Raw genomic sequence first — 13,004 nt, 5'->3', positions numbered from 1 at the left:
TAAGCATATTGAATGAAAAGGGTTTGTAACTAGTTCGCGAAAAAAATGGTTTTGTATATTTCCATAAAATCCAAAAGTTTCTTTAGTATGAACTGTAAATGTAAGTAATTACTTTGTATCTTTTCCTTGTAAAGTAATAATGTGTAATTCCAGAAAATTCAATATTTTCTTAAAGGTGGATTGTACTCTTAAACCCTAAGACCAAGATGTAAGTGGATATTCTACAGAAAAAAATAGTATATAGTTTCATTTCTTTTTATAAAACTAATGAAGTATAAGCTTCCCATAAACCAATTATTTTGGCTAATCCCTATGTGAGTTATTATAACCATGCTAATATGACTGATATGCCTGAAATGGCATTCTTCAGGCGTCGGAGTCGGTAAAACATTTTTCACCCTAGACTTGTTGGTCTAACTGTAGTGAACAGCTGAGGTGTGGGGTTGTCAATCCCGTATAGATCTATACACAATGGTCTCGCTCTCCCTCCAGGAGACTCTAGTTATAATGTAGGACTTATGGTGTACACTAGGTAGGTACAGTGAAGGAAAGTCTCACAAGAGCATTAACAGATTTACATGAACTATGACTCCTTTTACTTGCAAAATAAAATAATTGTACCTTTAAATAATTATATGTATCTTTGAAATGTGTGGTTTTTGACTTCCAAACTATACCAACTACAGTTTATCTTGTTGGTTGAAACTATTTATATAATCTTTATATATATATATATATATATATATATATATATATATATATATATATATATATATATGTGTGTGTGTGTGTCTGTCTGTGTGTGTGTATTCTAGCATGAAAATATGAAATCAAAAAATAATATTTTGGGGTTAAAACCCACTGGATTAATAAATGACTATAATGTAACCATTTTTGTTAGTAAATTTATCTTTTAGCAAAAGTTCCCAAAAGCCATGTAGTTTTACAGATCATAACTTTTCTAATGATTTTATAACATAGATTATGCTTGTTTTAACAATATGTATATCACAAATGTTTATACCAAAAACTAGTTTACCATAACTTATGTAATTAATATTTTATCTCTATCATAAAGATGAAAAACATGAAATTATTTGTGGGATAAACAAAGTTTTAATTGTATCCCCCACCCCCTTAAAATATGGGAAAAAACTTGAAAATATTGGGGTACGAACTCACCTTGGTTTGGTTTGGTTTGGTTTTGTGGATGATTTGAAGGGAGAAGGTTGTGATTTTCAAGCCTAGATTCTTGGTAAGTGCTTGAAGAACTCCTTGGGAGGATTGGTGTTATAGGAAAACTAACACACAAAAATGTTTATGAATATGGTGAAATTAACAACATAATGTGTAATAACACTACAAGTTGTCGAAACTACTTACCAAAACTTCTAGGAAAATGCTTGAAGAATTAAGCCTTTTTAAAGCTTGAATCTTGGACTTTTGAGAGTAAATGGAAATTTTAAAATGAGTGGAAACGATATTTGTGGTAAGTGAAGGGGTGTTTTGTATTTAATAAAAGAAAGGTAATGATAAGACATTTACTTGGAAGTATGGAGGGTAAAACATTGTTATTTGATGGATATTCACGTGGGTTATTGTGATTGCATTGGAAATGGAGGTGAAATCACATCCTAAAGTCAACTTATCCTTTTCTTATTCACACTCTAGACTGCAAACCCCATTAAAATAGCCTAGTATGAAGTTTTTTTTGGCCAAAGTGTGGTCCACTAAGGGTGTTTACGGTTCTAAGTCTTTTCTCTTAAGGTTTTTGGCCAAAACATGATTCATTAAGGTAGTTTTCGGTCATGGTGCTTGGTTTGGTTTGATTTCGGTCTTGAGGTCCCACATGGAAAGGGTTTTCGGTCCTAGCTTGTCCCCACAAGGGTGTTTTCATCCATAGTGGAGTTATAGGCGATAATTCATTAAGGAAATGCTTATTGTGTGCTATCTTGTTAACTTGTCAAAATACATTTAAACATGTTTCCACAAAGCTTATTTACACATATTTATATCCATATATGTTAGCTTATAAATCAATGCACTTATGGATTTCAAATAATTTATTGTAACAAGGTTACATTGTGAATACACTTGCACATGGTTACAATCTAGACCTTGCATGACCCAAATCTTTTGAGTTGTCACAGGATACTACATGAGCATATCAGGTAAAAAAAATATTGTTAACTACTCTTCTGTTGAAAACATCAAAAAAGATGACATGGTTGATCACTTATGTTTCGATTTATTGGTCTCAAGTAAAGAAAGATCTCCACTCAGTTTTGAGTTAAAGAAACTAACAGAAAAACTCCCCTTTTTGCGAAAATCTCTTTTTGCTTTAAGAAACGAAAACACATGCATCTCATTGACCAATAATTTTCTTCACTCTAAAACAGAAAAAGTTGTTGATCATGCTAGATGCATTCAACTTATTTTTAAAAATTGGGCCTCTTCTCACTCTAATGTCACAAGAATTATTAATGCTCAGATTCTAGATCAGTGTGAGAAAATTCTTGGAAACGATATAGAAGGTGTTGTTTCCTTAACCAAAGTTGTTGAGACTAAACAAACCTTCTATAAAGCTGATTGTTTAAAAGAATATTTTAAGAATAGATTTGTGAGTTATTGCTTTATAAATCAAACTTTAATTAATAATCACTGCTCTATTGATTCTAACAGTATCACCAAATCGGTTTCTCAATTATCTGCTCTTGATCCTTCTCATCAACCTTCTCACCATGAGTACGTTCTTCCCTCCACTAATATTTTGCTAAAATTTCCTATATGCAATGGTGAAATTTATTTGGTAAACAAAATTCTTAGCATCTTTCCTCAGTGCTCCATTAGCAATTCTAAACCACAAGATCAATCAAAGTCCTCTACTTCTGATGACTCAATGATTCATGAGACTTATGACAAGGTATCATATGATCATACCATCGATGACATTTCTTCTTCCAGAACTAAAACAAGAACTCATAAATCAAATTGTCAAAGTTCCTTGGGTTCAACAGTTAAAAAGAAATTAAAATCTATTGTTAAAGGAAAGAATCTTGGAATCAAAGTTTGTTATCGATGTGGTGATCCTTCTCACAGGGTCAGCGAGTGCACTTTTGAAAAGAATTGTTTTCGCGCTGACAACATCATGACTCGTAATGATAAGTGGATCAAAAAGGGAAACTCGTTGAACTGTCTCCCTGATGATTGTTATAATATTTTTTTTCTTAAGTGACCCATTGAAAAATGAGTCAGTGTATATTATGTGTATTTTTTGTTTATTTTGTTTCAAGGCTTATTGTATATTTTAGTTTCAGGGTAAAGATCATATTTAGTATTTAGATAGTTGATGCTCAAGACATATGACCGGATTCAAGTCTCTTCTGGAAGATTTCATAAAAAATGACGGCCCTACTGTTACATATGGAGATAAAGGCAAGGGATATGCAAAGGGATATGGATCTATCAAGTGTAATTTTGTTGTGTTCAAAAATGTCTCTTATGTAAAGGGTCTTTATCATAATCTCATCTCAATCAGCCAATTATGTGACACTGGCTATGAAGTCATCTTTAACAAGAGAGAACGAAATGTTGTTGATCAAAAGAATGTCATTGTTCTGACTGCAAACCGACAAAATGACATTTATGTTTTGGATATGTTTTATGCCGACAACTCTTTTCATCACTGCTTTTTCTCTTGTGCTCAGTCTCATCTAAATGGGTTGTGGCACAATAGGCTATCACATTTGAACTTCAAGAATATATTAAAGATCTTAGGGGATCAGCTTGTAAGAGGAATTCCTAAGAAGCAGTTTTTCAAGGATAAGTCGTGCTCAGCGTGTGAAAAGGGAAAGAAAACTAAGACTTCCTTTAAACCAAAGTCTTGCTCTTCCATTATCAAACCTCTTCATCTTCTTCACGTGGATCTTTTTGGGCTAGTTCTGATTAAGTCAAGAGCTGGTAAGAAATACACTCTCGTCATTGTGGATGAATTCTTAAGGTTTGCGTGGGTAGTATGTTTAAGAAAGAAAAGTCATGCCACCGATGAGACCATTGCTCTCATCAAGCAATGGGAAGTTCTCTATGATCACAAAGTAAGGCAATTATGTAGTGATCATGTAACTGAATTCAGAAACTCCTCTCTTGAAGATTTTTGCTTAATCTCAGAAATTTATTAGAATTTCTCTGTTGTTAGAACTCGCCAACAAAATGGTATTGCAGGGAGTAGAAACAAAACTTTCATTTAAGCTGGAAGGACTATGGTCGTTGAAGCTGGTCTTCCTTTGTCATTTTGGGTTGAAGCTATCAACACAGTGTATTACACCCAAAACCGGTCTATAATTGTTAAGAATCATGGGAAAACTTCCTATGAGCTACTCAATTGAAGGAAATCGGGTATCTCTTATTTTCATGTGTTTGGATGTGTTTGTTACATCTTGAATCAAAGAGATCAGTGCTCTACGTTTGAAGCTAAAGCTGATGAAGGAGTGTTTCAAGGTTATTCTAATGTATCCAAGGCTTTCAGGGTATTTAATCTTTCTAGGAAAACTATTGAGGAAACAACTCATGTCACCTTCAATGAAGACTCTTTAATTCATGATCGAGTTGATCACCCTTCATCTATTTTGAATGAACTTACTCACAGTCCTGCAAACCATGTTCTTGATTTCTTTCTAAATGACGTTGAAGTTGTTGCTCCCAATATTGATCAATTCATTAACTCACAACCTATCTCTAAAAATCATCTTGTCATTCCTGAAGAAGCTAAACCATCCAATCAGGGGGATTTTGCTCAAAGTAATACAAATGAAAGTTCTAATCCAAGAATTCTTCAAGAACATCCTAAATTTCAAATCATTGGAGATGTAAATTCTGGAATTTTCACTCGTAGCAGAGTCAGCACCAAATTTTACATGTTTGTAAATTTTGTCTCAATGATTGAACCAAAGAATGTCGTGATGCCTTGAAAGACGCAGACTGGATCAAGGCTATACAGGATGAGTTGAATGAATTTAAATGTCATCGTGTGTGGACTCTTGTTCCCAAGCCTTAAGGAAAGATTATCATTGGCACTCGTTGGGTTTTTAGAAACAATATGGATGAAGATGGGATCGTCATAAGAAACAAAGCTAGATCGGTGGCTCAAGGTTTCTGTCAGATGGAAGGATAAGACTATGATGAGACATTTGCTCTTGTTGGTAGACTTGAAGCAATTTGCTTGTTTCTTGCCTTCGCTTCTTTCAAAAACTTCAGAGTCTATCAAATGGATGTTAAGACTGCCTTTTTGCATAGAGATCTTCAAGAAGAGTTTTTTCTAAAACAACCGCCAGGGTTTGAAAGTGAAGAGTTTCCAAATCTTCTGTACCGTCTTGATAAAGTTGGCTATAGTTTAAAGCAAGCTCCTAAAGCATAGTATGACACATTGGCAAGGTATCTTCTTGCAAGTGGATACAACCGCGGAAAGATTGATAACACTTTGTTCATCAAGCATTCAGGATCTCACATCATTCTTGCTCAAGTGTATGTTGATGATATAATTTTGGATTAACTAATGAAAAGCTAAGCTCAGAGTCTGCAAAGATCATGGATAAAAAGTTCGAGATGAGCATGATGGGTGAAATAACCTTCTTTTTAGGTTTGCAGTTTAAACAACTGACTGATGGAGTTTTTGTTTATCAAGCTAAATATATCGCAGATATGTTGAAAAAAATATGGTTTCTCTGATTGCAAGCCGGAAAAGACTTTGATGTCCTCATCAACGTCTATTGGAGCTAATCCAAATGATGTTGACATGAATTTAACTCTGTTTCAAGGAATGATAGGCTCTCTTCTCTATCTTACTGCCATTTGCCCTGGCATCATGTTTGCTACTATATCGTGTGCTCATTATCAAGCCAATCCTAAGGAATCTCATCTTCACGCTGTGAAAAGGATCTTTCGTTACATAAAGCATACACCCAATCTTGGATTATGGTATCCTCGTGATTCTGAATTCAAGCTGGTGGGATACACTGACTCCGGTCATGCTGGTTGTGGCATTGATCGTAAAAGTACTTTAGTAGGAGCTCAAATGCTAGGAGATATATTGGTAAGCTGGTCCAGCAAAAAGCAAAGATCATAGCATGGTTCCATCACTGAAGTTGAATATGGAGTCGTTGGAAGGTGTTATGCTCAAATCCTATGGATTTAGAATCAGCTCTTCGATTGTGGTCTAAACTTCTCAAAGACTCACATCTGTTGTGACAACATTAGTGCCATTCAGATGATACAAAATCCAGTATATCATTCCAAGATCAAGCACATTGATATTTGTCATCACTTCATCAGGGACATCGTTCAAAAGGGAAAAATGGAGTTGTTCTATATTCCATCCACCGATCAGCTAGCTAACATTTTCACTAAGGCATTGGACGAGAAGACTTTAAAAAATTTGATTGCAGGTCTTGGCATGCTTTCAATGACTTAATTATTTGCTAACTCTTTTGATTTAACATTACTTTTGGTTTCTTTCTGAAAAAACAAAACAAATGTTGCTTTTATTATGTTTGTAGACTTTTACATAGTGTTTAAGATTTGCTTATAATATTTACAAGTATTATACTCTCTCTTTTATGTATTTTTCAGGGCTATCTAAGATTTATCTATATCTTCTTTCTTCAAAGCTTGTGAGAACTGGAGTCATCCTGAAAGATCTCAATGCTCTTGGTGTTGAGAAAAAGAGTGGCATCATGTCCTCTTATTCTTATGAATACCCACCTTTCTCCTCCACTAACTGTTATGGATGCAAAAGCAACCATCAATGCAGTAAGTCTTGTTTTCATCTACTGAATCATAGTTCGATAAAACCTCAAATTCCCTTGTGTGTATCTTGAGGACACGATGGTTTCATGGATTTGAACCAGTTAACTCGTTGGTTACAAAGATTTATCTCTACTTCTCTCCTGCTCTTGATAAATATGAACCTTGGAGTCCATCTGCAACGTTTCAATGATAAATGGCTTCATCACTCTTGATTTGTAGTAAGATGTATTATGTACTGATGAGTTTAACTTTACTTGCATATTTTGCTATATCGAGAATTCAAGGGGTAGATATCTCGAAAAATGGAAGTTTATTTATGGCCATTCAATTCAAAGGAATTAGTGGATCAAGTCTTTATCATACTTCTGAAAAGGTGCAAATATATCGTCTTTTAGAATATTTCCTTGTTTGACTAACCTTTTTTGTTGTATTGTCATGTACCATATTAAATGAATTGATGGTAAACTTTATAGTTCTATACTACATCTTAACTCTTTATGATGCAAGAATTTAACCATTTCTTACTGATGGGTTATATTTCTTAATGATTTACGTTGATTTCACCTCAGAGTAACTGAAACAATCCATTATTTCCTTAATATTTTCTTAATAAAATATACCACACACTGATGAAAGTTTGAAACTTTGTACCAATGATAGTCTATGTACCGTAGGCTATCACGTGCACCAACCCTTTCTTGCCCTTATACTCTTCTTAAAAGCTTTATGATTAGGCGTAATATACCATATGTTGATGAGAGCTTGAAAAATCTATGCTGATCGTTAAGCTAAAACACCACAACTTATCATAGGGGTGGCAAATCGGGTCATCGTGTTGTGTTTTTATCTGACACAACACGACACGACAATGTTTTATGTAACACGAACACGACACGATACAATGTCGTGTTTTTTTAACTAACACGAAAACGAACCGATTAAAAAACGAAAAACACGACACAACATGACAAAGATAACATAATAAAAAATATAGTTTATTTAATTAATATTTAATCAAACATAACACGAAAATAACAAACACGACAAATAAATGCTAAATCGTGTCAATTTCATGTCAAATTTTAAACACGAACACGACACGACATGACATCATGTTTTCTACACTTAACATGAACACGACACGAACACGAATTTGAATTTTAGTTTCGTCCCAATTTCGTTTCGTGTCGTGTATTTTTGCCGTGTCGTGTCAACAATTGTCACCCCTAGCTTATCACATGCATTAAACCATTATCTCCATATTTTCTTCTTTAGATATTCATGATTCAGCGTATGATACCAGACGCTGATGAGAATTCGAAAAATCTATGGCGATGGGTATATCATTGTCCGTGATATATTACACGCACCTATCCATTCTTTCTCAATAACTCTTATATTAAGAAATTAATGATTCACTGTATTAGACATCCACTGATAAAACTTCGACACTCTTTGTCAACGGATACATTTCATATCGTAATGTATTACACACATCATACTACTCTTGCCATTTTTCTTCTAATAAAAGTGATTATTGAGTTAGCATACGAAACCACACGCTGATGAGATCTCGCAGTACTATGTTAGTGAATAGTAGTTTAAGCCCACACTATCAAGAGACATCACAATCTTACTAGACTGCAAGCTGCAAGTCTAATACTCTGGTTCTATCTTACTGTTGATGTCATAAGGGGGAGAATCTAGTCAAGCCAACACTACTAGATGTTATTAGGCACAAAGCACAATCTAAGGGGGAGTCAAGCTGACATCAACATTCTCAGCTTCGACAGCTTCGAAACTCTTTGTGTTGTCTACTACGACTCATATATATACTGTCTCCACTGATTGACAATCATAAATGGAAAGTCGTCATTCATCTTCTCAGGGTGGGGGGAGCATTCGTTAAAAGCTGAAGAGCTTAAAGTTTCAATCTTACTCATGGGGGGAGCACGAGCTAAAAGAATTCATTGAAGATTACTTTTGACATCATCAGATAAGAGGAGATTGTAAGGTCACACCTTATCAGAGTCGATCCTGGGAAATTAAATATATTCAAAGGCCCAAGACGAGCCAGAAAAAAGGGCCCATCATTATTATAAGTTTTATTATATATATATATATATATATATATATATATATATATATATATATATATATATATATATATATATATATAGTCATAGGTTATTCTATTCTAACTAATTATTGTGCGGATATCGTATGCTATGAGAATTACTAAGAAAATAAGTTGTTTATCAATGTGAATACGTTCAATCTTACGTAACTATTGTCATTAACACACATTCTCACTAATTAAATCGTCTATAAGGTTATTATATATTTATTATTATTATTCTCATTTTTGTTAGAATGTTTGTTAGAATGTTTATTTGGTCGTATTCTATCAGAATGAAAATGAGTGAAAAACGATGTGTGAGAAAAAAAAATATAATAATTAGTGAGAATGCATGAAAATAACGATATTTCTATAAGGTTGAACGTATTCGCATTGTTAAACAGCTTATTCTCTTAGTAATTCTCATAGCATACGATATCCGCACAATAATTAGTTAGAATACTTGAACCTATATATATATATATATATATATATAGAGAGAGAGAGAGAGAGAGAGTTAGGTTCAAATGTTTTTACTATCTATTGTGTGCATGTAGAATTGATTCTGGACCAATCGTTTTAGTTATTTTAAGAAAGTAATTAATGCATATTAAATGCTGAAGTTGTAATTAATGCTCATTATATCTTTAACATATAATATGCATTAATTACTTTCTTAAAATAATTAAAATGATTGGTCCAAAATCAATCCTACGTGCACATAATAGATAGTTAGAACAATATAACGTAACCCTATATATATATATATATATATATATATATATATATATATATATATATATATATATATAAAATAAAATTTGGGCCCTATAAGCTTCAGTTTAGTAGAGTTATTCTATGTAATCTTCTGTATATATATATATATATATATATATATATATATATATATATATATATATATATATATATATATATATCATACATACTTATAAAACTAGCATTTTTTTTTAATCTCATGCATTTGAAACTCTCACACCCTTTCACCTTCAAAGTAATTAATCACACATAATCTCATTCCAAGAAAATCACACAATCTATAAGTTCAACACCTCATGCATTTCATACCCCACACCCTTTCACCTTCATTATATATGTAGTTATATTAGGATATTTTTCTTACAAAAATTCGTCATTTTGTTAAAGATATTATGATTCAAAAGTTTTCATATAGTTGAAGCATTCACGATCCAAATATGATGATTTGAAGAAATGGGTTATGTCGCATCGATGGTAATCGTAATATGATTTTTTTCTTTCAACCAAAACAAATGAAACTTTTCTATTCTTTCTTTATATTCAATTTCTCATGACCTTTATATGTGATTTGTATGTATTACTCAATCTTGAATGTGACTCTCCAACCATCAATGTTTTGCTTGGAATATCTTTCTCATTCTTTTTTTTTTTCAAGAAAAACATTTTGATGCAGGTTAGTGAAGAATTGGCATCAAGTTTCTATGGTTGAATGGTGTTCAATAAAGAAAGAAGATTCAAAAAACGGATATATGTTTTTTTTGTTTGAGCAACGTAGACGAATGTTTTTTTTTCTTTTGATTTAAACATATATTTATGTAACATTTTTATTTATATATTCAACCGCCCAATGTTCTTATTTATTTGATTGTAGTTTTTCTATTTTGATTATGTTTATTTTCTATTTATTTTGGGTTATCTTACACAATATATTTACAAGACAATATTAAAAGATAACATAATTTTTAACATTTGATATGTAATTATGATGACTTATCATGATATGTTCTTTATATGAAAGTAATTTATCCATATTACTACAACAAAAATTACATATGATATTTACGAAAATATATAGTATATGTGATTTGTTTAACATATATATGCACCTATGTATGTTATAAATTTATAATTAAATGTTTTTTCGTAAAATAATTGAAAGGATTAAAATGATGCATCAAAACCAATTTTTTAGACGAATATAATAATAATAATAATAATAATAATATTAATAATAAATACACATTTCCAAGTACTGTATTTATTTGAAACTCACACTACAACTCAAGAGTTTTCTGATTTATGTATATTTATTAGTTACAACTCAAGAGTTTTTAACTTATGATTATTAATTAGTAATCACTAATAACTTTTTATTTTCCTTTCTTTTATAAAGTTGTAAAGTTTTGCTCATTAAAAACATTAATGTATTTGAAGAGATTTGTGATTTAAATATGAAAAGTTAATATAAATATTATAATAAATGTTTTAGTGTTTTTATGTTATTAAAAGTTGTAGTGTTTATTTTTCGTATTTTTTATTATTCGTTGTGTGTGTGTGTGTGTGTGTGTGTATATATATATATATATATATATATATATATATATATAATAGATGTTATAATAGATGTTTTTGTATTTTTATGTTACTAAAACTTATAGTTCATATTTTTGTTCATACATTTTGTTGCCCGTTATATATAGATTATCATGCGTTTGATATATACTTTACACAATTTTAAACGGTTTATAAAATTATCAAATAATTTTATATATCACAAGGACTTAAAAATTAAAACTATAATCATCATATCATATCATACTATATTATAAAGGAATCATTTTTTCTTTCACCACATTCATTTGAAACTCCCAACTTTTCATATTTCCATGCAATATACTAAATTTATTAACTTAAATATGCTTTTAATTGTAAACATTATCATAAATGGAAGAATTTGTGGTTTATCAATATGATATACTTAATTTGTTAACTTCAATATATAATTAAATAAATAACCTACATTAATATTTCAAATAAGCTTAAAAATTTAGTGTAAAATTTAAAAACTAAAGTAAAATATCAAATCATGTTTAAAAAAATTCAATATATATTTTTTAACATAGTTAAAACGAAAACATTAAATATAATAATAATAAAAGAACCTAAATCGATTAATCGAATTAACTAAAATGTGTCTGAAAACCATATTCTAACAATATATTTTTAACCTGCACCGCGCAACGCGCGAGAATTCGTCTAGTCCCTATTCTGATAAAATAATAGTTTTAATCTCCTTTTGACATGTGTCATCATATTAGACCTCCAAATTAATACACATTTTATTTTTTATTTTTTCCATGTGTCACCCTATTAAACCTATTAATTAATGCATGTCACTTGTCAACCTATTAATTATCTATTTCAAATTTTAAAATTTTAATTTTATTTACAATAAATTAATAACAATGGAATAAAAATTAAAATAAAAATAATATAAATTATAAAGTGATATAATTCCACATATTTAATTAAATTAATGATTATAATTAATTAATAATTTTATGTTCTAACTATTAAAGTTTAATTAATTTTATAACCGTGGTTTCACGGGTTATAAACTAATATTCTAATAAATGAATAAGTTTATTCTCCTATTGACAAGTGTCATGATATTAGAAATCCCCATTAATATTATATGTTAAATGTCAATCTATTAATTCTCCATTTTAAATTTTAAATTTTAAATTTCTCATTCTAATTACATTAAATTAATAATTGATAATTGATTCTTTATTTCAAATTTCAAATATCACACTCTAATTACATTAAATTAATCACATTAGAATAAAATATAAAATAAAATAAATATATATTATAAGGTGATATAATTTCACGTATTTATTTAAATTAACGGTTATAATTTATATAACTAAAAAAAGATCTCTTAAATAATAATTTATTTAAAATAATTTATTTGAAATAATTGATTAATAATTTTAAGTTTTTACTATAAAAGTTTAATTAACTTTATAACCGTGATTTTCACGGGTTATAAACTAATATATATATATATATATATATATATATATATATATATATATATATATATATATATATAGAGAGAGAGAGAGAGAGAGAGTCAAGATCAAATAAGAAGGAAAATTTTGGTAGGAAGGTAAGAAGTTTTTTTTCTACATATTTTTTTAGCGAACATACAAAATGAATCATTAGATGATTCAAGAGTAAGATGATTCACAAGAAAAAATTCCCAAAAAAACATCTTCATGATTTATTTTTAAGTAAATTA

The 13,004-nt window shown here is 30.2% G+C and overlaps 1 protein-coding gene across 1 annotated transcript; it reads left to right on the top strand.

Moving 5' to 3' along the window:
* Positions 1 to 3,362: 3,362 nt before the first annotated feature.
* LOC145029652 (uncharacterized) lies at positions 3,363 to 6,121 on the top strand. The gene is made up of 4 exons (XM_078978146.1): positions 3,363 to 4,099; positions 4,448 to 4,865; positions 5,560 to 5,670; positions 5,732 to 6,121. Exons 1-4 carry the CDS (start codon positions 3,363 to 3,365, stop codon positions 6,119 to 6,121), a joined length of 1,656 nt encoding a protein of 551 aa, XP_078834272.1.
* The last annotated feature ends 6,883 nt before the right edge of the window (positions 6,122 to 13,004 follow it).

This window comes from Lactuca saligna, chromosome 2, assembly GCF_052625555.1.
Source record: "Lactuca saligna cultivar CGN05327 chromosome 2, ASM5262555v1, whole genome shotgun sequence".
Taxonomy (NCBI): Eukaryota; Viridiplantae; Streptophyta; class Magnoliopsida; order Asterales; family Asteraceae; genus Lactuca; species Lactuca saligna.
Note: the sequence above shows the minus strand (reverse complement) of the source record. Positions and strands in the feature narration are given on the sequence as shown.